This window comes from Oryza glaberrima, chromosome 1, assembly GCF_000147395.1.
Source record: "Oryza glaberrima chromosome 1, OglaRS2, whole genome shotgun sequence".
NCBI lineage: Eukaryota > Viridiplantae > Streptophyta > Magnoliopsida > Poales > Poaceae > Oryza > Oryza glaberrima.
This window is the reverse complement of record NC_068326.1, coordinates 29637989-29663081: the sequence shown is the minus strand read 5'-3', so window position 1 is coordinate 29663081 and position 25093 is coordinate 29637989. Positions and strand designations below refer to the sequence as shown.

Sequence of the window (25093 nt, the reverse complement as noted above, 5' to 3'; positions counted from 1 at the left end):
TCGTCCATCCGTGAAAAAAAAAGCGTGAAAAAGAAATCGGGCGAAAAAAATCGAATCTAATTATATGTGACGCGGTAAAAAAAAATTAAAGACGTTTCTGACATCCGTAGTAACGAAAAAAGGGCGAAAAAATGAAAAAAAAAAGGAAAGTCCGATTCAATATCTATATATTCCTAATTAAAAAAATTTGTATGGCTTATGGGTTATAGTTTTCGTCCATAAAAAAATTCCATCGCACGTGCGATCGATCCCGCTTTAATCCCTCTCCGATGGCAAAAAATAAAAAAAGAAAGAAAAAAAATGAGAGACCGCATCAAATTTGGACCTAAATTCTAAAGAAAACACTACTACAAAAATACAAGATCAGATTCAAGAACACTAAGAAAACGCCGACACCGGAAGGGGAGGGTGTCGTCGTCGCCGCTGCTGAACCGCCACCGCCGTCGCAGGGATGTCGGATGTCGGGCCGCCGCCACATTGTTTTGAGAGAGGGGGGGAGGGGAAATGTTTTAGGGTTAGGGTTTGGGCTGTTGAACTTTTATATAGGTCGGGATGACCGTCTATCAGATCGGACGGTTCTAGCTTCTCCCGTGTCAGGCCGAACGCCATTCCCAGGCCGCCCACACGGAATAAGTTCACTTTAGGTCGTTTAAGTTGTTCTTACCCGATTCTATTCCCAGGCCGCCCACACTATTGGGCCGCCTCATGGACCACGTGTACGCTCCGTATGAAACAAGTTCACTTTAGGTCACTTCAGCTGAACTTTTTTATTTCATTATAAATATATTTTCTTAAAGAGCTCATATCATGTAAAACTAAACCTTAATCATATAATGTTTTTATATTTCTTATAATTTTAATTACCCATCGCAACGCACGTGCATTTTTTCTATGTCAAAAAAAAAAAGATCACGACATACGAGTGAGAGATATATATCACACACACCCGCAGGCTCATGTTTAACTGAACTGGCAACAGATTTTCAATTACAAGTCTAATTGTTTTATTTAGGTGATTAAATTTGTTTTCATTTATATAATTAGTTTGCTCTATTTAAGCCTTTTGAAAATTGCTAAAATTTGAGAATAACTTTTCCTACTTCGTATTATATTATTTTTTGCTAATGGAATTAATAGAAAATTAATTATATATTTTTATCTTTTTGACCAAAGGTCACTGCAATTTTATTTTATTAATATTATTATTATGATTATGATTCCTTTATTTTTTTCCACCAGCATACATGATTAAAATTACCTTTACCCGTTGCAACGCACGGGCATCATTGCTAGTAAATTGGAAAATTGTGAGTACTAAAGTGAAAAACACTAGGGGCTGAAATAAAAAACGAGACTACCACATGAAGCAACTTGCACCGTGGGAAATTAATTAGCTTTTTAGGGGGTGTTGCCCCATCCTAGTTGGCACTTGAGGGTATCCCTTGCGTTGGCCATGCCTTATAAGCTATAGGCTGAGTTTGAGGTTGTGTCGATGTTGTGAACAGAGATACTCCTTACTAGGTTGCTATATGATATAAACTTTGGTGGGGGAGGAGCTCCCTTTTTTTTTAGGGCCTGGAATGGGAAATAGCAAATTGCAAAAGTTTTGGTGACAACAAAATTGGCATTGCAAAAGTACTAGTTGGTGTTTAGATGCATCTTAAAGTTGTCATTTTAGCACTAAAGAGAGAGAAAAAGAGAGAGAGGGTGTGGTCCCAGAGCACTTTTTAGCAAAATTTGCTACCATGAACTAGCAAATGCCAAATGTCAAATTGCCACCTTTTACTATTAGTGTTTAGATTTAAAATAACAAAAAATACTCCAAAATGTCAAAAGTTTTACTATTTTGGAGTATCTAAACAGGCCATATGAGACTTGCTGGTTAGCTGCTAACCCCAGCGTGTGTAGTGTTTTTTTTAACTTAAATCAGCGTGTGTACTATTTTTCTTTTACTTAAATCAGCGTGTGTACTGTTGCCTTGGGTTTAGCTGTTGTAAAAAAAAATGTTTATTTATTTTGGGAAGGCTTGGTTTCTAAAGGTAGGTAATGGATGTTTAGCTGTTGTAAAAAAATGTTTATTTATTTTGGGAAAGATAAGGTAGGAGTAAGGGGTGTTTAGATAAGGGGTATAAAGTTTTAGCGTGTCACATCGGGTTTTATATAGGGTGTTGCATGGGGTGTTCGGACATTAAAAAAAACTAATTACAGAATCCGTCAGTAAACCGTGAGACAAATTTATTAAGCCTAATTAATACGTCATTAGAAAATGTTTACTGTAGTGCTACATTGTCAAATCATGTAGCAATTAGGCTTAAAAGATTTGTATCACAAATTAGTCGTAATTTGTATAATTAGTTTTTTAAGCCTATATTTAATATTTTATAAAGGTGTTCAAATGTTTGATATGATAGGGTGAAAAATTTTAGGATGAGATATAAACAGTGCAAACTTCTCCTAATAGAAACTTCTCCTAATAGAATCCTTGTGTTTCTGAGCAATTTCTCTGCAATTCTCCGAATGCTCAGCTCGCTGTTCCTGCACGATCAGAGGACAAGAGTGTACTCCTACTCGGCTACTTGCACGACACAACACGTGCGGCTCGACCGTCGTCCGGACTCATGACGAGTGTCACACGGCGCGCGTATAAAAACCGCATCGCCGGCTCCAACGGTCGGCAAGATCCAAACCGGTTCAAATCCCCAAGCCACCGTCTCTTCCCATCTCCCCATCATCCCACCCCCCCGAATCGACACCCGCCGCCGCTCCGAACCATCAAATCAACCCCCTCGCCGCCATGGATTTGCCCAAGCGAGTTCTTCCGCATGGTGAGTGGGTGCTGCCGCCCGGATCTAATCTAATCTAAGTCTCCTCTCCGCGTATAATTCCCCTCAATTTTCGGTTGCTTCGTCGCTCAATCCGCTTTTACGCGCCGTGTGCAGGTTCCCCGCGAGGAAGTCCCATGGCGACGAGGCGAAGGGACGCGGAGGCGGACGAGAACGTGAGGGCGTGGAGCGAGAATCCGGGGCGTCTCGGTGCCGTGGCGGAGTGGACCGCGTCTCTGGAGAGGAAGAAGGTGCTGGGTGAGAGGAACGGCGGAGGCGACGGGAGCGGGGAGGCCGCGTCGCCGCCGCCGTTCTTCTCCCAGGCGAAGCCCGCGACGAGCCCGCCGTCGCTCTCCTGCCGCGGCCAGGGGCCGTACGACCCGAAGACGAACTACACCACGCCGCGGCCGGAGTTCCTGCGCTACAACCCCGAGAAGCGCCGCGAGATCCTCCTCCGGCTGGAGCGCGAGGCGGAGGACGAGTCGTCCAGTGCCACCTCGGCCACCCCCACCCCCACCCCCTCGGAGTGCGTGTCCTCCGGGTCGTCGGTGAGAGGCGGCGAAGCCGAACTCGACCGCGCCGACGCCAAGGAGGAGGAGATTGAGATTCCGTCTCCTCGTGGTCTCGACCGCGCCGACGCCGAGGAGGAGGAGATTGAGATTCCGTCTCCTCGTGGTGGGTGGGCACGGCGGCTGCTTCTTCTGCTCGTCGCCGCGGCCTGCTCTTGCTGCTACATCTATTGTATGAGCTCCTCTCCCTTTCCTACCTCACAAATGGGGCTCGATTTTGCTGGAACAACTGGGAGCGTGCATGATGCTAGCGCTCATCAAGTAGGTTCTCTGGAGTTGCGAGCAACTGAGATGATGGGTTCACATCATGTGTTTGAAGAAGCTACAGATCAAACTGTGCCCAACGGCAGTGAAAATGCAGCCCAACTGTATGGCCCCATGGGTGGTTCTCGTAAAAACTTCATGGCGATTGCTGCGATGGGTTTGGCAGATTCATGCCCAAATGTTCCATTCGGAGAATTTACATGCCAAATTGGGGACAGAGCCGTGGAGGATGTGCAGAATTCCAAGGAAGATTTTCAACTGAGTGAATTGATGGTTGCAACCTCTGAGAATGCCGAGCAATTGGGTGAAGTTGTAAGCCTGAATGAAAATGTCACTGCAGATTCCATTGGTTCAACCTACACCGCTGATATGGTGGAGGGAGAGTCAGGGTTAGTTCATCAGGAGGAGGCAGGGGAGGATCACTCGCAACACTCCCAGCAGTTGGCCTCCATGGAGAAGACAATAGAACAAGAAAACAACGAGGTAGGGTATGATGGAGAGGGCCTGGAAAATGACAGATTGGATCAGGCAACCGAGCTATTGGAGTATGAGAATCCAGCTGCAGCTGCAAAGGCAATAGTAGCTATGGTAAAATCACTGTGGCCTTCAATAAAACTTCACTTGATGGAGATCTTGGCGTGCTTTTCTGTTGCAGCATTTGCAATTGCAGCTGCTATGCTCAAGTGTTTCCAGAGGTCTCCTAAGGGTGCATCAGTGTCAACACGTAGGCTTGAACAATCCCCTTTAGCTCCAAATCCAAGATTGCCAGTGCTCCCTTCACCACAATCTGTGCTACAACCTGTGCAACTGACAGTTCCCAAAGTAGAACCGCCTGTCAATTTGAAGATCCCTACACTATCACCTTTGCACAAGCCTGACCTATTTGCCAGCTTCAGGGAACAGGTGCCATTGCCAGAGCCCATACCAGTGTCATCTGTCAACCTCAATAATGCTGTGCAATTTCCACTGCCCAAGCAGATTGATTCCGGGAATCGTCCTCAGAAAGTTCACCAAGATGATGCTGGCAGTGCTAGGATTCCAGACAGCTATTCTGTTGGCCGTAGAGACATTGACAGCTCGAGACCTCCAGTGGTGGCATTGCTTGGGGAGTTCTCACTTGTGGATGCAAGTAGCTCAAGAGGAAGCTCCCGGAAAGGATCAAATGAACATGCTGGGGATGTTGCAGTTCAGGAACCATCAGTAACTCTGAGAAAAGATGTGGTGAAGATGCAGAAGGAAACTACAGCAATTAAAAGCCCTAGTGCTCGAAAAACGAAAAAGGAGGTAAAATTCAGTGTCCTCAAACACTTATCTTTACACCTACAGGCTACACATAGTGTTCAGATGCTTAGATAAGTCTTTTATCATCATACTGCTGACATTAATATGTTTCCATAATGGTCAAGCATTTGTTTTAGTACACAATATCGAGCTGTGGGTAGCAGTGCTACTTATTCACTTCCTTTTGTTTTCTGCATCAGGAAAATGCTGCAAAGGTGGAGAAGAAGGATGTTACCACGCCAACTCCATTGAGACGCTCAAATCGTCTCCTTAACCGGGTGACTTCTCCTTGAGCCAGAATGACACATTAACACTGTCAACAGATGCTGATCCTTACTGTGGAGTGGAGAGAGTTTCGGGACTACAACTCCTGGCTGTTACCCAAGCAAGTTAGCTTTTCTTCTGTAGCACTTCGCAAGTTAGTTGACGTACAAGACTGCAGTAATAACTCATTTAGTCCTCTTCTCTCAAAGTACCCGCGGAATCTCATTCGCTATATTCATGATGCTTTGATGTTCATGTACTACTCATTTTCTACTCCTGACGGTAAAAACCTGTAACTGATGGATGTATTGGATATATGGTTGTGTCCTGGTTTACCTAATTGAGTCAATCAATATGCTTCTGAATCTGCTGATCGCTTAATGCGCCGTGTAAAGACTTTGAGAAGAGTTGGTCAGTCGATTGATGTACCAGTAACAAAGGATTATTACTGTTTACCTGGGTATTTATTAGTGTAGTAGGTATGGCTAACTCTATGGATTAGAGCGGACTGGGAGTATAACTAACCATATCTTCACAGCCCACGGATTTTATTTCAATTTTCATGTCAATGCGAGGGACCTAATCCAAAACCACCTGTACACTGTTCTCTCTAAAAAAACACAGCCGTATGTGGAAGTGGAACCCTGGAATTGGCAACAACATTATCCCGAAGCGTCCCATCCACGCGACGCGGCACAACCTCCCGCGCCCAACACACTCACCATTCCGGACTGGGACATGTCACGGGGAATGTCACCGAATCCCAATCCCACCATTTCACGGTACAAAAGAGAGAAAAAAACACCCGCCGCAACGCAAACACACACACACAACAACAACAACCAAAAATCCAAGAAAAACCCCACCGTCTCGAGAGGCCGCTCAGCCATGGAGCTCGCGGAGGCCGTCCGGGACGAGACAGCCATGGCCATGCGCCTGCTCGGCCACCTCGCGCGCGCCCCACGCGGCGGCGGCGGCGACAAAAACCTGGCCGTCTCCCCGCTCTCGCTCCACGCGGCGCTGGCGCTCCTCGGCGCGGGGGCCCGCGGCGAAACGCTCGACCAGATCGTCGCCTTCCTCGGCCCCGCGGGTGGCCCCGCCCACGCGGCGCTCGCGTCCCACGTCGCGCTGTGCTCCCTCGCCGACGACAGCGGCCCCGGCGATGACCGCGGCGGGCCCAAGGTGCGGTTCGCCAACGGCGTCTGGGTCGACGCCGCGCTCCGCCTCAAGGCCGCGTACGCGCGCGTCGTCGCCGACAAGTACCGCGCGGAGGCGCGCCCGGTGTCCTTCCGAGACAAGGTGAGCCCCCGCGCCTGACTAACAAACCTCTCCTCCATCTCCATGTGATTCATCCATCCATCGAAATATTTTGGTTCTTGCCGCAAAAATTACGATATAATCTCTCTTGGTCGATGGATGCACGTACAGCTAGAGGAAGCGAGGCGGGAGATCAACGAGTGGTTCGAGAGCGCGACGGCCGGCCGGATCAAGGACTTCCTGCCCAAAGACGCCGTGGACCGCGCGACGCCGGCCGTCCTCGGCAACGCGCTCTACTTCAAGGGCGACTGGGAGAGCAAGTTCGACGCCCGGTCCACGAGCGACGACGTCTTCTACCTCCCCGACGGCGGCCATGTCTCCGCGCCGTTCATGTCGAGCGGCAAGTGGCAGTACATCGCCTGCCGCGCCGGCTACAAGGTCCTCAGGCTCCCGTACGCGCGCGGCGGCCGCGGCCGCGGCCGCGACACCGGCCGCCTCTTCTCGATGTACATCTACCTCCCCGACGAGCGCCACGGCCTGCCTGACATGCTGCGCAAGCTGTGCTCCGACCCGGCGGCGCTGATCGAGAGCTCCGCCGCCCTGACGGAGAAGGTCCCCGTGGGCGCCTTCATGGTGCCGAGGTTCACCCTGTCGTACAAGACGAACGCGGCGGAGACGCTGCGACAGCTCGGGCTGCGCCTGCCGTTCGAGTACCCCGGCGCCGACCTGTCGGAGATGGTGGAGTCATCGCCGGAGGCGGAGAAGATCGTCGTGTCGGCCGTCTACCACGAGTCCTTCGTCGAGGTGAACGAGGAAGGCACCGAGGCGGCGGCGGCGACCGCCGTCGTCATGACCCTTGGCTGCGCGGCGCCATCGGCGCCGGTTCACGTCGTGGACTTCGTCGCCGACCACCCCTTCATGTTCCTGATCAAGGAGGACCTCACCGGCGTGGTGGTCTTCGCCGGGCAAGTCACCAATCCTTCGTCCTCGACCTAGATTCCGATGTGGTGAAGTAAGCAGAGAACACGGAGCGGTTCGTCAGATCATGTCCCTGTAGTGATCTTTGTGTGTAAAAATTCCGGATCACCGGTCAATTCTGTGATATTGTAGCAACTATATATCAGTTATGCAGCAAAAGGAATAAGTACAGTATTGGTGTCTCGTCAAAAGAAAACATGAAAATTTGTTAACTGTGCACGAAACTGGAAGCATATTATTCATAAGCAGCTGTAGGAACTTAGTATCATTCATGCAAAATTGTTTACTGTGCACGAAACTGGAAGCAACGAGGTTACGGAATGTGTCCACGCGACAATCATGTTAGGTCGCTTCAGCAGTCGTCTCCTTTGGCAAAATCAGTGCAATTAGGCATTCGGTCGGATGGGGCGGAAGTTCTAGCATCCCACAGGCCTCAGGCGTGGGAGGAAGGATAAATAGTAGCCTTGACCACAATGGCTTGACAGATGGAATCTTGATCACACCGGCGCATTCTCTCTGTTTCAGATAGGATATAAAATCCCGGAACTGCAAGATAAACACACATAAGTAGTGAAGGGTTAATGTGGTTTCATATAAAAATAGATATTCAGGTAGTGGGGTTGGCAGTGTATATAATAAAATCATACCCCTTTCTGATCACCATTCGAACAGGGTAATAGCCGACAGACCTCTCTCTGCAAAGTGAAATAACAAACAGTAAACATTATTCCCCTGCAAGATGCGATAGATAAAAGTAGCTCGAGATTTTCTCTCTGCACCACACTGAAATACATCAGCCCCATCATTAATATATGAGTAAATTTCACATTGCACCATATGTTTTGACCAAAGTTTCACAATGGGCAAGGGCCAACCCAACCTTTTCACTTAGCACCACATATCTTTGCACTAGTTGGCACTTTGGACTAGGGTTGAGCAAATCAATGGAAGTTGTCAGAGAAAAGCTAGTTCAAATCATCATTTTTAGTTCCATAGTATTAAGATAAATATCTTTAGAAAGAAATAGAAAATCACAAAACAACTTTGTTCAGCAAATCACACTAAAATAATGATGCAAACATGTTTAAAAGTGGCACAAAATGATCTATACATAGGGGCAAATGAATAAAAATAAAATACTAGAAAAGAGTTAATTACCACTCACACTAAAAATAAGGAAGAAAACATAAAATTTTGCCTTTTATAATTATCCATGTGTAAATCATATGAAGTTTTCTCACATTCCCTTGCTTTGCTCACCCCTAGTCCAAACTGAAAACTTATGTAAGATGTATGGTGTTAAGTGAAAACAATGATTTAACCTTAGTCCATTATGAAATCTTGGTCAAAATATGTCGCCCAATGTGAAATTTACTCTTAATATATTAAAAACCTTTCTGTTTAATCTAGATAAATCGTTATATGGACGCATTTGCCCCACAATGAGCAAGTACTTAAATTGTACTCCAAAGAAAATTCATTGACATATCAACTTCCACATCTGAAACATAGCCATGCTAACCTACAAGTGGCTTAGCATCATTGACCGCACAATCGGCTATAAATTAGCTGCTCACGGCTTATGGCTTAATAGGGGGTAACTTCTAGTAGCACCATCCCATTCCTAACGATCTGCTGCTTTTCATGCATACATAGTGAACTGAACTAAATAGCAAAAGATGCTATTTGCCAGATTTCAAGTTCAGAGATATGACCATGCACCATTAGCTGAATTAAATATCAAGAATTTCAATTTAAAAACAACATAGAAGTATTAGCACTGCATTTATTAAAAAAAATCTCAAAATAGTTATTCCCTTACATCCAGGTATAAAATATTCACTTATTACTTAATTTTAGCTCAATCATCTCAAATAAAACCAAGATGATAAAATGGAGATCCCTTATGCAATGAACTTGTGCCAAATTAACAAGCATCAATGCTGAGGATCCTGGCACCTAAATTCATATATATCAAGGACAAAATGTAGAAATGTTCTCATGGTGCAGTTTAGATGGAACATGGTATAAACACACAACTATAAAGCATGATTGGTGAAAATACAAGAACAGTCTTCAGAAAAGTTATGCCAACAGAAAAAAAGAGACTGAATTATGGTGAGACTACTTAAACTGTAAAATTACACTAGGCTAGAAGTATTTCTGAAATAGTACATGGCCTTCTAGAGTCTTACTTTGCTAGGTGGAGTATTGGAGAAAGTTGTCTTCACATGTTGGTAATCCGTTCGCTTTGTCACATCTAATCTTGAAGGCCACCTAAATGTGCAAACAAGAATGTTTTAGGAGAATATGTAATGTTGTAATAATAGAATGTGTAGGCTGGATTGATGTATCTCTTACCCTGTCGGTTCAGAAACTGCATGTTCATATCTACAAGCATCCAACTCTATTCTACTTGCATAGATTGAACAGTAATGTAAACCACTTTTTGAAAGAGAGCCCTGCCATCGAGGATGAGAACGTTGCTTTTGTGAGTCAGAAGGGTCAGTAGCAGGTTGAAGCGGAGGAGGGGAATTTGGGGGTGGTGGCACAGAAGGTGGCTGAGTAATAGGTAGTGGTGGTGGAGATGGTGGTGGGGGTGGTATATCTTGACGAGTAAATGGTGGGGGGGCTACATTTGGTGGAGGTGGAGGTGGAGGTGGCCTTTTCTCAGACTGCTGTGCTGAACCTCCAGGAAACTGTGTAAGAGGGGTAACAGAAGATGGTATAAAAGGAAGAGGAGCAGGTGGATTCATACGGAAGCTACTTCCAGGCATCATTCGAGGAGAAGCGTGACTGAAGGATGGATTTGGGGTAGTATTTTCCCACGGACTTCCTGGACCAGGATATACAGGACGGACAAAAGAAGTTTGAATAGGCGGCGGTGGTATTACAGGACCACGGTGTGCAGAAACAGGTGGGCATGGAAGGATGCCTTGTGGAGCTCTGGGAGCCGATGGACCTGCATGTCAACCATACTGTTACATGGAGCCAACTCATGCACAAACTCGCAAAATTTGTTAAATTAAAGAATACTAGACTTACCATAAATTGGTCGCTCTGTTGGTACTGTGAAGCCTGCATTATACCCTGAAACCCTTGGATTCCTGCAGATTTGATTGTTTCATAGATGTGTAAAATTAAACAATCAATTGCATACAGCGGCAATGTGATACTCCCAAGGTGCAAGCAACAAATGACTTTCAAGCACTCAAAACCTTAATTTAGGTATACAAATTACTAAAATATAAGCAGATCGTAAAGAGCAGCATAACAAACAACACTAGTTGACATAATGTTCTACCATGAGCTCAATGGAAAGGGAAGACATACAAATCAGTATTCTGGAAAATATTTAAGCTTGACATACCCACATGGAAAAAAAAAACCCATGTTACAGAGACCATATATTTTTTACATTCTGCAGGTTGCAGCCTTAACCAAATAATTTCACGATCATCAGGTGGCACTGATATATGAAAGCCTAAGATGACGAAATTTTTGTCCACAGGCCTGCTTGACGTCAATATTAGTGCATGTAAAACCTATAAAAAGACTTTCATGCAGTTGGAGAAATGCAATCAAAGGCAAAGCTAATGGAAATACCGGCTATATGTATGAAGCTTTATATTTGAAAAAGCAGCCACTAGCATGATACAATGCACATAAGGCACCAGCAAACAACTAGGGACTAAGCAGTGAAGGAACAACCATGTAATGGTAGGTCAGTAGCACTTTGGAAGTTTGACATTATATCAGTATTTGACATACGAGCGCCAAAGTATATACAGATACATGCATAGTTGCACATACAGGATAGGAGGCTGCAGCACCAAAAATAAAGGATGGGTACTAAATGGCCCAATACCCAAAAAATCCAACAGAGCCTAAATCAGCAAAAAATAGGTATGTCAAATCAGCGATAGCATCCTACATTCTAACAGTGCATTTTCACAAGATTCAAGATAGCTGGAAAAAAAATAACATGCTAATAAAACAGGTGCACAAATAGATCGATGACATATGCAAACCAATACCACCCACTGCATATGATCGTACAAATCATGGGATGACTCCAAATTGCATTGACCAGGTCTAGAAAAGTTGCATTAACAACAGACCGACTTAGCACACTTTGGGAGCTATGATAAAAAAAATATACAAGTTTTAGAACTGTTGCAACCATCAACCATGGTTATATCTGTACAGGATTAAGAAGATAAGAAAAGGTTGAGCTAACCTGATCTCATGGTGACTGCTGTCAGAAACACTCGGGGCTAGCATTGGAACAGAAGGCGACAAAGTTTTATCATGCACAGATCTTGATTCAACACTAATTGACTTCAGCCCAAATCTTGCACCATGCAGGTGAGATTTTGCAGTGGCAGCAGCATTAGGTGATCTATAATCTATCAAGCAGTTCCCATCAAGCTTATTGAACTGCCACCTTATGACCTCACCAAATCGTGAAAATGCATTGATAAACTCCATGTCAGGGACTGAATTGTCTATGTTCCGCACAAAAAGTTCATGACCAGAAGTATTCTTGTCCTGGGAACAGACATCTGGATGAAGCTGGCGCCTAATATGGGCTTTTGCAGCAGCTGCATCAGTTGCTGTCTCAAATTCAAGAAGCAAAGCATTTTCACTGGAAATATCTGTAAAGCTACATGGCCTCTTCAACCCTGCAGCCTTTAATTCATCAAACACCTCATCTTTATCTTTTTTGTTCTTAACTTTAGCAACATAAATATGACGACTTTCACCAACAGCTATACCACTAGCAAATCCCTTGCTGCCTATAAGTCTATCTAAATACCTTATTTGGAGACCACCACACCAAACAGAGGAACCCTGCATACATCCATATGCATGAACAGCATGCATTATGTTCCCGTACTCAACCAAGGCAAAATTCTTTGGGGGATAAAATAAGAAGTTTGCTAAGGGGCCAAACTCCTCAAATTTCGATCTAACTAGTGACTCTGCAGCACTATTTCCCAGTGAACCAATCCAAAGTTCCTTTGAAACTGAAATCACATCCCTCGAGAAATGAGCACCATAAAGATCAGATGGTTCTGAATATGAATGCTTCGCCTTTCCAAAATTCTGCCCCGGAGAAGTGAGAGTTGCAGCTCCCCCAGCAGAATCATGTGTTGATTTTGGTGTGTGCATATCAAGTCTTGCAGCTTGATGCCCTGCATCAGAAATTACATTTCCTTGCTTGCAGACATCGAGTTTGACATCTGCTAACTTCTCAGTTTTCACCTCATCAGTATGCACCATCTGTGCATTCTTATTCTGCACAGTTTTCCCTCCATATCTATCAGCGATATCAGTTTTCAAAAGCATTCTCTGTTCATATGAACATGCCAATTTATTGGGTTGCAAATACCCCCCTGAATTTTCATCAATCTTGTCCAGCACTGATGATTCACTGCCCATGTGACTTTTATTGTCTTCAAGTTGTGTTAAAGAGCCCAAAACACTTAAACACGATGATACCTCTGAAACCACATCAGTTCTACAGGAATCACACAGCTTTTTGTACCTCAATAATATCCAGCCTTTCAAAGATGGATGCCTAGAGATGGCCTGCAAGTGAAACCTAGTAATAACATTAGATAAATAAACATAAAGAACACTAATGAGTGAAACTACATAACAGTCTTTTACCACATATAATTAAGTGAAAAATTGCAAAAAAAAAAGACCCCTTAAGGATAACACATTTATAAAATAATTGTTTATTGCATGGCAATCTGTATATCATATATTAATATACGCTCATAATACTCATCCTGGGCGCATAAAATTTCCTTGCCCCCATAATTTGTTGAATTAATGACAAAACAAACCATTTGATCAATATTTATGTCAGAGTCAAAGAGTAATGAATAATGGCTAGCAAAAATGCAAATGCATTTCACTCAAATGAATCCATTGCCAACTTTCACTGAAATGAATTTCCACACAGAAGAATGAGCTAACCAAAAGGCCTCGTGCAACACCCAACAGTAATGAAGGGTCAGAAAGGCAGCACAGTTAGGAAAGTGATTAACAAGTTGCACATAAAATAGGCACTTTGAAACACACTGATAATATATATATCTTTGTTATAGCAAATCTAGCTTATAACTTTGAAACCTTCTGGCTTACTTTTAGCCTAAGTGTGTGCAGATCCTTATCATGGATAAGGAAATGAACATCGGTACTCATTTGACTGTCCATAACCCAACCATCCTATTGGTGAAATGCGAAATAAATGGGCAACTAATATAACCACTATCAAATTGGTGCTTAGTAATTGACTTTATATGCTAGAACCCATCATCATTTCTAATGGGAAAAATTCAAAAGTACTTGACCGAAAGGTTAAAATGCTTCATCAATCAATAGTGGTCCATACCATTGTCATGTAACACTCATTTGGCTGCAACATAGAACTTCCTGAAACACCAACGCTATGAGAAGATAGATTGGAATCAACAGATTCTTTGGTGCTAGGATGATCTACGTCCATTCCTGTACACTGGGAGACTCCATCCCCCTGAACATCGAGAGCATCAGTTATGATACCACTGTTCAGATGGCAGGTTAGCTGCTTTAGAAAGTACAATCCTTCTCTGTTTACATCTTCTGCAGAAGCAATCAGCGCAAAACAGGCATCTAGTATGTTCTCTGGAAATAAAAGAAATATGCATAGCAATGAAAGTGCTCTCAGTTCAACTAAACAGTCGTCTGCCTGTTGGTTGTCACCCCCTGAATCCTGCTTTAGAATGTCTAACAGCTCCACAGGGTCCTGAAGATTTAGAAGTTTTCTTGAGCCTATGTGATAGATATCCTTCCCATCAAATGTTGAAATGAAGAATGTGAGGACAGTAATATAAACTGCAGAGCAGATTCCTGTTAAAACAGATGATTTGGGTGCTTCACAGGATGCTGTGGAGCATATGTCAGTTAAGCCAAGAATACAAGCCCTAGCAGTCTGGTATGCCACACCATCCACATCTTCCCCTCTTGTTACAATGGCCAGGTTCCATTTATACATGTTGATGGAAACTTTGGTAGCTGCCTCAAGTGCAGTAGGGCAGTATGAGGCATATTGAGGAATCAAGTCAGCTAAAATACGTTGAACGCTTGTACAACCTGCATCGAAGGTAAGGGAAAATGATGAGGATGGTTTTTAAGCATGGTAAGACAGTAATTGCTTTCAATATATGAAGTTTTATCCATGTAATCAAGTACCTACATGCCCCAGTGATTACATTAATTAATTTCTCTATTAAACACACGGAACTTCACAACGTCAGAGTCTTTCAGTCCGATGCTACAAATAAAAGCTAAGTGATAAATGAAAAACAATTCAAGTTTTATATGATCATCGTCTTAAGATAACTTGGCAAATTAGGTTGCTACAATAACTCTCCTAGAGATATTCAACCTCCAAAAGTTCCATTCTCTGTTAATCAAATTGGTAAAAATATAACTGAAAGAGTACAGAAACATGAATGCTGCCAAAAGAAAATTCGAGCATCGCTAGATAAGCTCAAACATGTGAGATTAAGTTTCCAAATATAAAGAGCATTTAACCCTAAGCAGTTTTTTTCTATGTTGTTGGTTAACATGTGATGATCAAAATGTCGATACCCCACGAACTTACTTCAGTTTTACATCAGTGATGCAGTATTATTTGATCAACTTTTGCTTCTGTTTTTTTATTAACTTGGAAACCTGGATTTAATATATTTGTTATCCTTTTGTGATGCATGCTTATGATTCACACAAGCATACAATCAATAAATACAGTTGGACACTGATTTTGATAGGAGTTCATCACTAGTAAGGCCAACAAAAGCTCTAAGGATCGATAAACAAACAGGTGCTCCTTTAAATCAGTCGTGGTGATGAACCAGTTGTGGATACACCAACAATAATTTCCATACTGTTGGTCGCAAGCATGTGACTAAGAATTATTCTCAGGAACTACTTCCGAACAGGTAAATAAGTAGTGCCTACGCCCTACAGTACATCTCCCAAGCACATGCCTCTCTATTGTGAGCCTGGATCAAATACGTACACAGCTTGTTGACCTAAGACCTAACCAAGTAGATTAAAGTTTCAAACTACACACGGGGCAGGAGTACAGAACAGGTTAATCATGTGAAATTTGTTGCTGGACATTTTATTCCCATGGCAGCTCATATGGATTATGGATCCATAAATCTATTTCACTATAATATGCTGGCAGTAAAGCATCCTTTTAGTCACCATTAACCACTGTATACTTCCTCTAATGATATAATCCAACACCCATGCAAGCCTTCTGCTTTCCCTCACCTGATTAACACAAACACACAACGGAGCAAGCAAAATAGGAACGAGGTGCTCAAGTAATAAGTAATAACCATCAATCGAGATTAGAGACGGATCAGAACTAAATTCTACTAGCTTCGAGCGTAGAGTGGTATCGAGAAAACGCCACATCGACTCGCTATACGAATTTCGGCACTTTCCAATTGCACTATCTTGATGAAGCGTGAGTGGGAGGGGAGAGTCCATGCACCTCGAGAGCTGGCGATGAGCGAGAGGTACACCTGCTCGAGCTCGGGCAGGAGGCGCGCGTCCTTGCGCTCCACGCAGAGGCGGATGCGGCGGTAGCACTCGAAGAGGCCCCGCAGCTCCTCCCTGTTGCGGCGCTTGCGTACGGCCTCCTCCGGCCGCGGGGAGGCGGCGGCGGCGGCTAGGGTTTGTGGGGGAGGCGGCGGCGGCGGCGGCACGCCCGGAGGGGGCGGGACCGGGGACCGTGGCGAGGCCGGCGCGGGAGCGGAGGAGGAGGAGGGGCTCGGGGCCGGGGACGGGACATGGACCTCGACGAGCCTCCGCTTCTTCGGCGGCGGCTCCGCCGACGACGCCATGATCGGGGCGACGCGGGGGAGAGGAGTCTACAGTGTCAACTCCGTAGTCCGTTTGATGACTCCCCGTCAGTTCAGTCGTGTGTGGCCTGTGGTGTGGTGTGTGGCATGTGTGCCTGTGTGGTGTAATGGCAAACGGACAGATACTAGGAATCTGTTACTCCTACTAGCAATGAAACACTCCACGCCATATCCATTTCATAATGTAATAAATCTAAAATGTCTTACATTATAAAATAGAGAAAGTAGAACTACCTTAGAATTTAGAGGGATGCGTCCAGATTCATAGTCTTAGAATATGTTACATACGTCTAAAATCCCTTATATTATGGGACGGGGTACATGATTATAATGGATTTATGGTGAACTGGTAAGATAAAATTTGCGCTTACGTTAGTTTGGGTAAAAAAATACTTAGGAAAAAGTACGAATTACCCCCTAAACTATCGCGGTCGACCGAATTACCGCCCTAAACCCGAAAACCAGATATTACTCACCCTAAACTTAAAATACCGGACAAATTATCCCCCCACAACCCAATCCGGAGCGTTTTTGTCCTACGTGGCGTACGCGTGGCAATCCAGTCAGCAAATTATTTATTACAAAAAATGTGGGTCCCACTTATCATACTCCTCTTCCTCCCTCTCCTCTCTCTTCTCTCTCACCGAGCAGCGCACAGGGGCGGGGAGGTGGGCGGCGGCGTGGTGATGGGCAGTGGGCTGGAGGAGGTGCGGTGCTGGCACCTGCGGGCGGTGGTGTTGGCGGTGGAGGGTGCTGCCGGGCGGCGGCTACACGCCGCGGAGGCCGAGCTGGGGCTCGCTGCCAATGAGGGGATTGACGAGGCGGAACTACGGCTTGTAGAAGATCGGGTCGTAGACAACGACCCAACCGTGGCCGGAGCCAAGGCAGTTGCTCCTTTTAGGGAGGAGCGTGGCCAACCTCTCGTGGAGCGCGGTGGAGATCCTCGGGGACAGCAACCATGCGTCGTGGCGATTCCGCCAGCCGCCCGCGGCTGCCTGGCGCTGGATCTAAAATCGATGAGAAAAACAACAAACAATATTTCTTACATGATAGAAAAGGGAGATCTTAGATCTAAATCAATAAAAAAAGCAACAACCAGTAATTCTTACATGATGGAAAATGGATATCTTAGATCTAAACCGATGAAAAAACTACAACCAGTGATACTTACATGATGGAAAAGGGAGATCTTAGATCTAAATCAATGAATAAACAACAACCAGTAATTCTTACATGATGAGAAAAGGAGATCTTAGATCTAAATCAATGAAAAAACAACAACTAATAATTCTTACACGAGCAAAATAGGATGATCCTCCCTCTTCGAGAGGCAGCGCAGATCGAGATCTTAGTTCTAAATAAATGAAGAAACAACGACTAATAATTCTTACACCAGCAAAGAGATAGGTTGGCGAGAGGCTCGTTGCTGCCTTATCCCTCCATCTCCCCTCTTACTCTTTTTCCATCTTCCTCTACTCCATGGGATAGGGGGCTTAGGCCCCAAGTACTCGCGTTGGATCCGCCACTGTATAGAGGGGATGGGAAGAGAGAGATAATTAGGGAAGAAAGTATGAGTATGATGAGGGGAGATATATCTAACCGGTGCTAGAGAAGGATACTCATATATAGACCTCACCCTTTTATAGAGAAAGAATTAAACTCCATTCTAAAACTAGAATATAATTAGACAGAGCGACCATAGACACATATTATAATTATAATAAGAGCGGTTAGATATCCTTACAGATTAATATAGTACTATCATCGCTAGTATTAGCTTTGTGCTTACTCGCCCTCGGAAGTTTATATGAACAAAACATTTGGAAAATAATTAGAATAGTTGTTTGACATGACATAGGAAAAACACAAGGAACAATTATAATTTTCCCCCTCAAAATCCTTTTGCAATATTTCATACTACCTTATGGGATATTGTTATTGTGCTGTAATCCTTCCCACTCGTTCCCATTCCTATTTCAAAAGTGCATTAAAGCCAGAGGCTATGAGACATGTTAAATACTCCATACGCAAGTTTTTTTATAGGCTCTACACGCATTTTGAATATGGACAGTGGGGCTTAGATATCGAATTTCCTTTGCAAATGGAAGGTATCAGAATTTTTCACCAAAGCAGGGTTCTCGAAGCAACTTTGCTATCCTTAGCCCAACGGCCAACGCGAAGGATGTTTTGGGCCGACTTGCTAGTCAGCCCAGCCCAACGGGCACCATACTACTACACAAGGGGATTATCTCGCGCGCGGGAAAAGGGAAAAAAATCCCCAAAATCTCCCGCGTTCAGCCGGCCGCAGCTTGCAATCTCCCTCCGGACCCAAGCCCCGCTCGAGCGAGCGCGATGGCCTCGGCGAGGGACCTCGCCGTAGCGTCCATCTCCGCCGCCGTGGGCGCCGCAGCCGCCGCGGCCGCGCTGCGCTTCCTGTCATCCTACGGGGCCAGCTCTGCCAAGCAGCGGAGCCCGCCCACGCCGTGCGCCGAGCACCTCGCGGTCAACGGATGCGCCGCCGAGCGCCCGCCGGTGCAGTCCCCCTTCGATCCCGCCAAGAGGGAAGGGTTAGTCCTAGTCGCCCCACCGGCTCACCCTCTTTGATTAGGTGTAGCCGAGTTAAAGCTCGTTTTTGGCATCTTGTGAGGATTTGTTGCGTTCGTTTCTGCAGGTATATCTCCTGGGACGACTACTTCATGGCGATCGCGTTCCTTTCGGCCAAGCGGTCCAAGGATCCTAATCGGCAGGTAAAGTGCATCTTCGTTGCTTGCTAAACTGCCCGTGTAAGGATTCCAACGAACGATTGTCGACGTTTAACGTGTTTGAGCTCATGCAGTCATACTGTTTGTAGAAATGCCTCAATGATACTATACTGTGGAGAATCATTAAATTGTCGGAGAGCAGTGGACTGTTGTGGTTGATGATTTTTTTCGGGATGATGCTACCCTTTATTATCCTACTTTAGAAGAATTCACCTACCTATTTGGACTTGGCTTTCTTTCAATCTTTTTTAGACAATAAGGCATGACTTTCTTTCAACCTTTTGCCAACCATACATACCAGAGTGGCAAATTTTACCCCTGGGTAGGATCATTTGGCAATACAACTATACCAAAATGTCAAGTAGTAATGCTTCATTTCATCTCAAGTTTGTTCACGTATATCTTTCTTGCTCGTTTTGCAAATGTCATGTAATGGAAGAGGAAGGATAACATTTGTTTTGAATGTATTTGTTTGTTGTTGTCATAAAGCAAACTTTAACTCAATTAAGCAGCTCGTGCATGGCTTGATTAGTTCATTATTTCACCTATTTCATTAATGATTTAATCAATTCATCAGTATGTTGTATGCAGGTTGGAGCATGCTTGGTTAGCCAAGAGGGGATAATCCTAGGTAAAGTTGAAACTCAAAGAATACCTTGTTCAGGGTTAAAATTTTATAGCCTTTTTGCATTTTAGTAGGTTAGCTGCTTATTTAAAAACAAAAACACACAAGGTTAATCCATGTAACCATTGGACACTGTACACATTTTTATGCTATATCTGAAACTGATTTTTCATAAACTAGAAGCATTATGGTCACAAATCAAATTTGATATGCTTTTCACTCTTAGCAAGTGCACTGAACTGCCTTATTATATCCTTTTCTTATTTGTTGTTCTCTCCATTAGACCACATGATTGGCCAGTGCAGTACTGTTTTGTGTACTGAGATAGTGCTGTGCTAGTGTGTGCAACGGACTTCTTCTCGTGTTACCTGCCTACCCCAGTGTCGATATATTATTTTGTATAAATTCCATTTTGTTACTGCTTTATTGAGGGGCATTTGTTACTGGTTAGATACACTATTGATATCCCTATCCAGTTGTGGCATAATGGCATGACATTTCAGTCTTACATTTTTGGCTCTTCACAGCAAATCACAACCAGCATGGCAGTCCTCTTTTTAATTACATGTTTGCTTTTGGACTCGCTGCTACATTTCAGTTTTTTTTTTTGGTAACATTGATCCAGCTATATTGGTTTTTCAACACATGCTACTTTTTTTTTTGAAACATATAATAATGCACCCTTTTTAACACCCTTTTATTTGGTGGCTTCAGACTGCAGCATTGCTGTGAAATGTATGTTGTTTTGGCAGGCAATGCACCATTAATAATATGTATATCATGTTGTTCTGATAGTGTAACCCAATCTTAATGCAATCAGGAATAGGGTATAATGGATTTCCTAGAGGTTGTTCTGACAATAAGCTACCCTGGGCAAAGGTATATTTTTTCTGAAGCTCTTTTTTCGTATGTAACAAGGACTACTAAATTAATTATTGTACTGTTAGTGCAAAGTCAAAATTCATGTAAGGTGCTCATTTTGTAATTATTTAGCACATACAAACTGCCACATGCAAAAGAGTCCCATAGCTTAACATCTATCACTTCTCTAGTATTTTCCTAATTGCTTGTCATTTCAGAAATCTGCCAAGGGAGATCCATTGGAGACAAAATACCCGTAAGTCATGAATTTATTTTCTACACTAGTTTGATTAGCACTATCCCTTTTCTTTGTGAACATGCAAAAGGATTGTGGGCCAAATATATTAAAGGAAACATGAGCAAATACAACAAAACGTCAATATTCTAGCAACAAGGAGGAAATGCCTTGGGCTGTGTACACCTTTCTAAGGTGTAGAGGCCGGGTTAATAATCCATTATCTAAAAAACAAGGAGGAAATGCCTATAGACTATTAACACGATAAGCACCACCTGGGAAGCATGAAAGAGCAACTGGTTGGAAACATCAGTGGGGAGACATTGACAGTATCTTTTATTGATACACTGTAGCTCTATAGGCTTTTTGGGATCAGTACGGGCAATTTACTTTAGCAGTGATGAGATAATTGTTTTGTAAATATGGATATCCTAGATATAACCATGAGCTCTAGTTCCAAATGTACATAATCACTTGGTGCCACCTATTTGGAATGCAGAAGCTTAAACTATGTGGTAGATCATTGACAAGGATCTTTCTTCAAAATAAACAGTTAATGCAAATGCCTTTTATTTCCTACTCCCTCTGTCCCATAATATAAGGGATTTTGAGTTTTTGCTTGTAATGTTTGACCACTCGTCTTATTCAAATTTTTTTTAAAATTATTATTTATTTATTTTATTTGTGACTTACTTTATTATCTATAGTACTTTAAGCGCAACTTTTTGTTTTTTATATTTGCAAAAAAAATTGAATAAGACGAATGGTCAAACGTTGCAAGCAAAAGCTCAAAATCCCTTATATTATGGGACGGAGGGAGTATTTGATTTCATAATCTAGAGAGGAGAAAACCTTAAACTGTTGGGTGGTGTATGTGCTGAGCTGATGATTTGCGTCCCAGCCCAAAAGTCTCGCATACACCAGCTGACTTCACAAACCATATAGAGTAAGAGTGATGATATGTTCAAAGAATGAAGAGCATAACTGAATGCAAAAAAAGAAGGGCGGCGTGGATGGGATCCTGTGTGTTGACTGTTAATAACTCGGGGAAAAAAGTTCCCAGAGACATGCACATGGCGATTTTTTTTTTATTTTCAGCTATCTTGTGACCTGTGAGGCACAAAAAATCTAAAGGGATTAGTCTACAACTCTATATGTGACCCTTAAAAATTATCTAAAGGGATTAGTCTACAACTCTATATATGGCCCTTAAAAATTTACTTCTATGCTCCTGTGTCAGGCTCATATCTACTGATCCTTGTTTTAGACTTTGAGATTTTTTACTATCCTTGAGGTTATGCAGTACCAAATCGTGGCCGTTGATCTGGCAACACCCTACGGTCAAAAATCGTCGGTACCTCATGGTACCGCACCTTCCCATTGAAGCGGTACTGTGGGTGGGAGGGCAGTTTTGTACTTTCGTCTTTATTCCGCGTCACGCATGCACGCGGCATCTCTTCCTCCTCTGTCTCTGCATCTCACAGGGCAGGAGCAGCGTTGAACTAACCGGCGGCGAGAGATGGCGGCGGGAGCAGGGGCATATAGGTCCCGAACCCTAGATCGGAAACCCGACGGCGGCCCAGATCGGCGATGGGTGGCGGGAGGACCGGGATAGCTGCAAGCTGCGTCGGGAGCTTGATGATGGTTGCGGCGACGATTCATCGGCGACGACGGCCGCAGCGATGGTTGTGACGGTGATTTGTCGGAAGCTCGATGTGACGGTGGCCGCGGCGAACTTGATGCGACGCCGGCACGGAGATGCGGCAAAGGGAAGAGAGGGGAAGAGGGTAAGGCCGGCGATGGTTGCAACGGCCATTCATCGGGAGCTCGACGATGGTTACGGCGGCGATTCGTCGGAAGCTCGACGCGATGGCTGCCGCAGCGGACTCGATGCGACACGGCGGCGGCCGCGGCGGACTCGATGCGACGCAACGGCGGCAGCAGTGGACTCAATGCGACGCGACGGCGGCCGTGGCGGACTCGATGCGACGTGACGGCGGCAGCGGTGGACTCGATGCGACGCGACGGCGGCAGCGGCGGACTCGCCGGCACGGAGATGTGGCAAAGCTTTGGAGAATACGAGAGATTCATTCATTCATGGCACGTCGCCGACGAGTATCTTGTCGCCCTCGTCGTCACGAGCGTGTACTCGCCGGACGCCGCTGCCGCTGTCGAGGAGCCCGGCAATCGCCTCCTCGCCTCCTCCCGTGCAGCTCTTGCCGCCGGCGGCGGCGGACATGGTTGGGTCCCTTTGAGCCACCACGAGCAAGCAAGCAAAACGCCATCAAGAGGGTGAGGGATTAGCGCCACCCTAAATTTGTTTAGCCCGATCATACCCCTCCTAAATCAACGGTTAGATTAGATTGGTACCTCATGGTACCTCGTACCTTATAGTACCTCGTATCTCATGGTACCTCGTAGTACCCCCTCAAGGATGGGAAAGATGCTCTTAGACTTTAGTTAGCTTGTACCCAATCCAGTTGCGTAAAATTTGTGTGAGAAGCCCTGGTGTTGATTCCTCTAAGCTTTACACTGTGCTACACTACATATGCATTCCTTGAATACAAAAATAGTCTCCTATAGCAAGGCTTAGATGTTGAATTCTAAGTCCCTAATTGTGACTGTCATCTTTCACCCTGACAGCTATGTTGTTCATGCTGAGGTTAATGCTATTTTAAATACAAACCATGCTTCAGCGGCTGGACAGGTTTGGACTTCTAATCTCCTACAAACTTAAAGCATCTCATTAATTTGCCTTTATAAGCTAAGAATAATCTTGTGTTATCTTCTCTTTGCAGAAATTATATGTTACCATGTTCCCCTGCAATGAGTGTGCTAAGATTATTATCCAGGTTTGTTTCTGGATAGAATCAGTATCTTAAAGTTAAAATGTATTTTTGTCATCACCTATTTAAATTACTCACTTTGAGGAAATGCATTATAACACCATATATCTCAATCATACACTTCATAAAACCTAACGGCACATTTTAGCTTAAAAGTTTCATATTTACTGCATGCTTTGCCGGTTAAACTTTAGTTAATGTATACAAACACATTGCATTTTATTAATAATTTACTAGTAAACCGCGCCTTTTCACTTGAAGAAATTGGTTCAACACTAACTATAATACTTATCTTTCTTGCAGTCAGGTGTATCTGAAGTCATATATTTTGTAGAGAAAAGGATTGACAACTCTGATTATGTTTACGTAGCCTCGCACAAGTTGTTATCAATGGCTGGTGTAAAGGTTTGTAGGATTGACCTATATGAATATGGTTATACTGTGTTGGAATGAGTTACATACGTTCTTATGCTTCATGGCAGGTTAGGAAACACCAACCACAGATGTCACAAATACCAATCAAGTTTCAGGAGCCTCGAAACGGTGAGCCTTCAATGAACGCAGCAAGTATATTTAGCTGATCTTATCTTTGTTTGTTGTCTCCTTATCTACATATACCTTTACTGTGCGGTTATGTGTAAGATTTCTGTTGATCATGGCATCAAAGAACAAATGCTTGTCAGTCATTCAACGTCATCGATTGCCGTATCCTCCGGGGTGCTGTTGACCGTCTTGTTGTAAACTTGTAATCCGTGAGACTACTAGATCATCAAAACAAATTATGGCTGTGTTTAGTTCAGCGCAAAATTTAGATTTTGGTTGAAATTGAAGATGATGTGACTGAAAAGTTGTATATGACAGATTGATGTGATAGAAAATGACTGAAGTTTGGATCTAAACTTTGGATCTAAACACAGCGTATATATATACTTCTTCCAACAACATTACAATTTGTTTGACCTATTGATTTAAGTTCGAACAAATTATGTGTTGCTTAAAATCGTGTCTGGATTCTGGAACAATTTATGTACTCTCTCAGTTCCTTTATATTTGTTGCTAAGCACAATCTATATTTAAACATTGACCATTCGTCTATTTTATAAAAATAATCTAAATATTTAAATAGATGTCAAATTATCAAAGTGTATTACATACTTAAACATAAGTTTTAAAGTTTTATTTATCATCATAATCTAATCATCTAAAAATTATTTTCCGTGATCAAAGTTGCAACGGTGCCTTACAACGGTGACAAATATACTCCATTTACGGGCAACTCTTGCTTGCGCAACGGGCCTTCTGGGCCGTTAACGGACAAATCGGCCGCGGAGGACGAACCCATCAACCCAGGACATCCAGGGTTGTTCAAGGCGGCCGCGCTTCCACGCCCCAC

The 25093-nt window shown here is 43.9% G+C and overlaps 5 protein-coding genes across 5 annotated transcripts; 4 read left to right on the top strand and 1 right to left on the bottom strand.

Annotated features, from left to right (window-relative positions):
• The first annotated feature begins 2692 nt into the window (after positions 1-2692).
• Positions 2693-5672, top strand: LOC127765206 (uncharacterized). Its single transcript, XM_052290058.1, has 3 exons — positions 2693-2825; positions 2940-4939; positions 5137-5672. Exons 1-3 carry the CDS (start codon positions 2795-2797, stop codon positions 5227-5229), a joined length of 2124 nt encoding a protein of 707 aa, XP_052146018.1. The 5' UTR covers positions 2693-2794; the 3' UTR covers positions 5230-5672.
• A 303-nt stretch (positions 5673-5975) lies between these two features.
• On the top strand, positions 5976-7509 carry LOC127765215 (serpin-Z1). Its single transcript, XM_052290070.1, has 2 exons — positions 5976-6499; positions 6629-7509. The coding sequence occupies exons 1-2, from the start codon at positions 6089-6091 to the stop codon at positions 7451-7453; spliced, it is 1236 nt and encodes a 411-aa protein (XP_052146030.1). The 5' UTR covers positions 5976-6088; the 3' UTR covers positions 7454-7509.
• Positions 7510-7639: 130 nt separating this feature from the next.
• LOC127765197 (uncharacterized) lies at positions 7640-16435 on the bottom strand. The gene is made up of 8 exons (XM_052290047.1): positions 16002-16435; positions 13845-14584; positions 11676-13030; positions 10481-10542; positions 9797-10397; positions 9631-9712; positions 8083-8130; positions 7640-7981 (listed from the first exon to the last, which is right to left on the bottom strand). Exons 1-8 carry the CDS (start codon positions 16351-16353, stop codon positions 7778-7780), a joined length of 3444 nt encoding a protein of 1147 aa, XP_052146007.1. The 5' UTR covers positions 16354-16435; the 3' UTR covers positions 7640-7777.
• A 2220-nt stretch (positions 16436-18655) lies between these two features.
• Positions 18656-24973, top strand: LOC127770137 (uncharacterized). The gene is made up of 9 exons (XM_052295807.1): positions 18656-18938; positions 19043-19118; positions 19725-19764; positions 20579-20637; positions 20838-20875; positions 23498-23561; positions 23653-23706; positions 24004-24105; positions 24183-24973. Exons 1-9 carry the CDS (start codon positions 18724-18726, stop codon positions 24279-24281), a joined length of 747 nt encoding a protein of 248 aa, XP_052151767.1. The 5' UTR covers positions 18656-18723; the 3' UTR covers positions 24282-24973.
• On the top strand, positions 20887-23487 carry LOC127770147 (uncharacterized). Its single transcript, XM_052295813.1, has one exon. The coding sequence runs from the start codon at positions 22688-22690 to the stop codon at positions 23156-23158; it is 471 nt and encodes a 156-aa protein (XP_052151773.1). The 5' UTR covers positions 20887-22687; the 3' UTR covers positions 23159-23487.
• Positions 24974-25093: the final 120 nt, after the last annotated feature.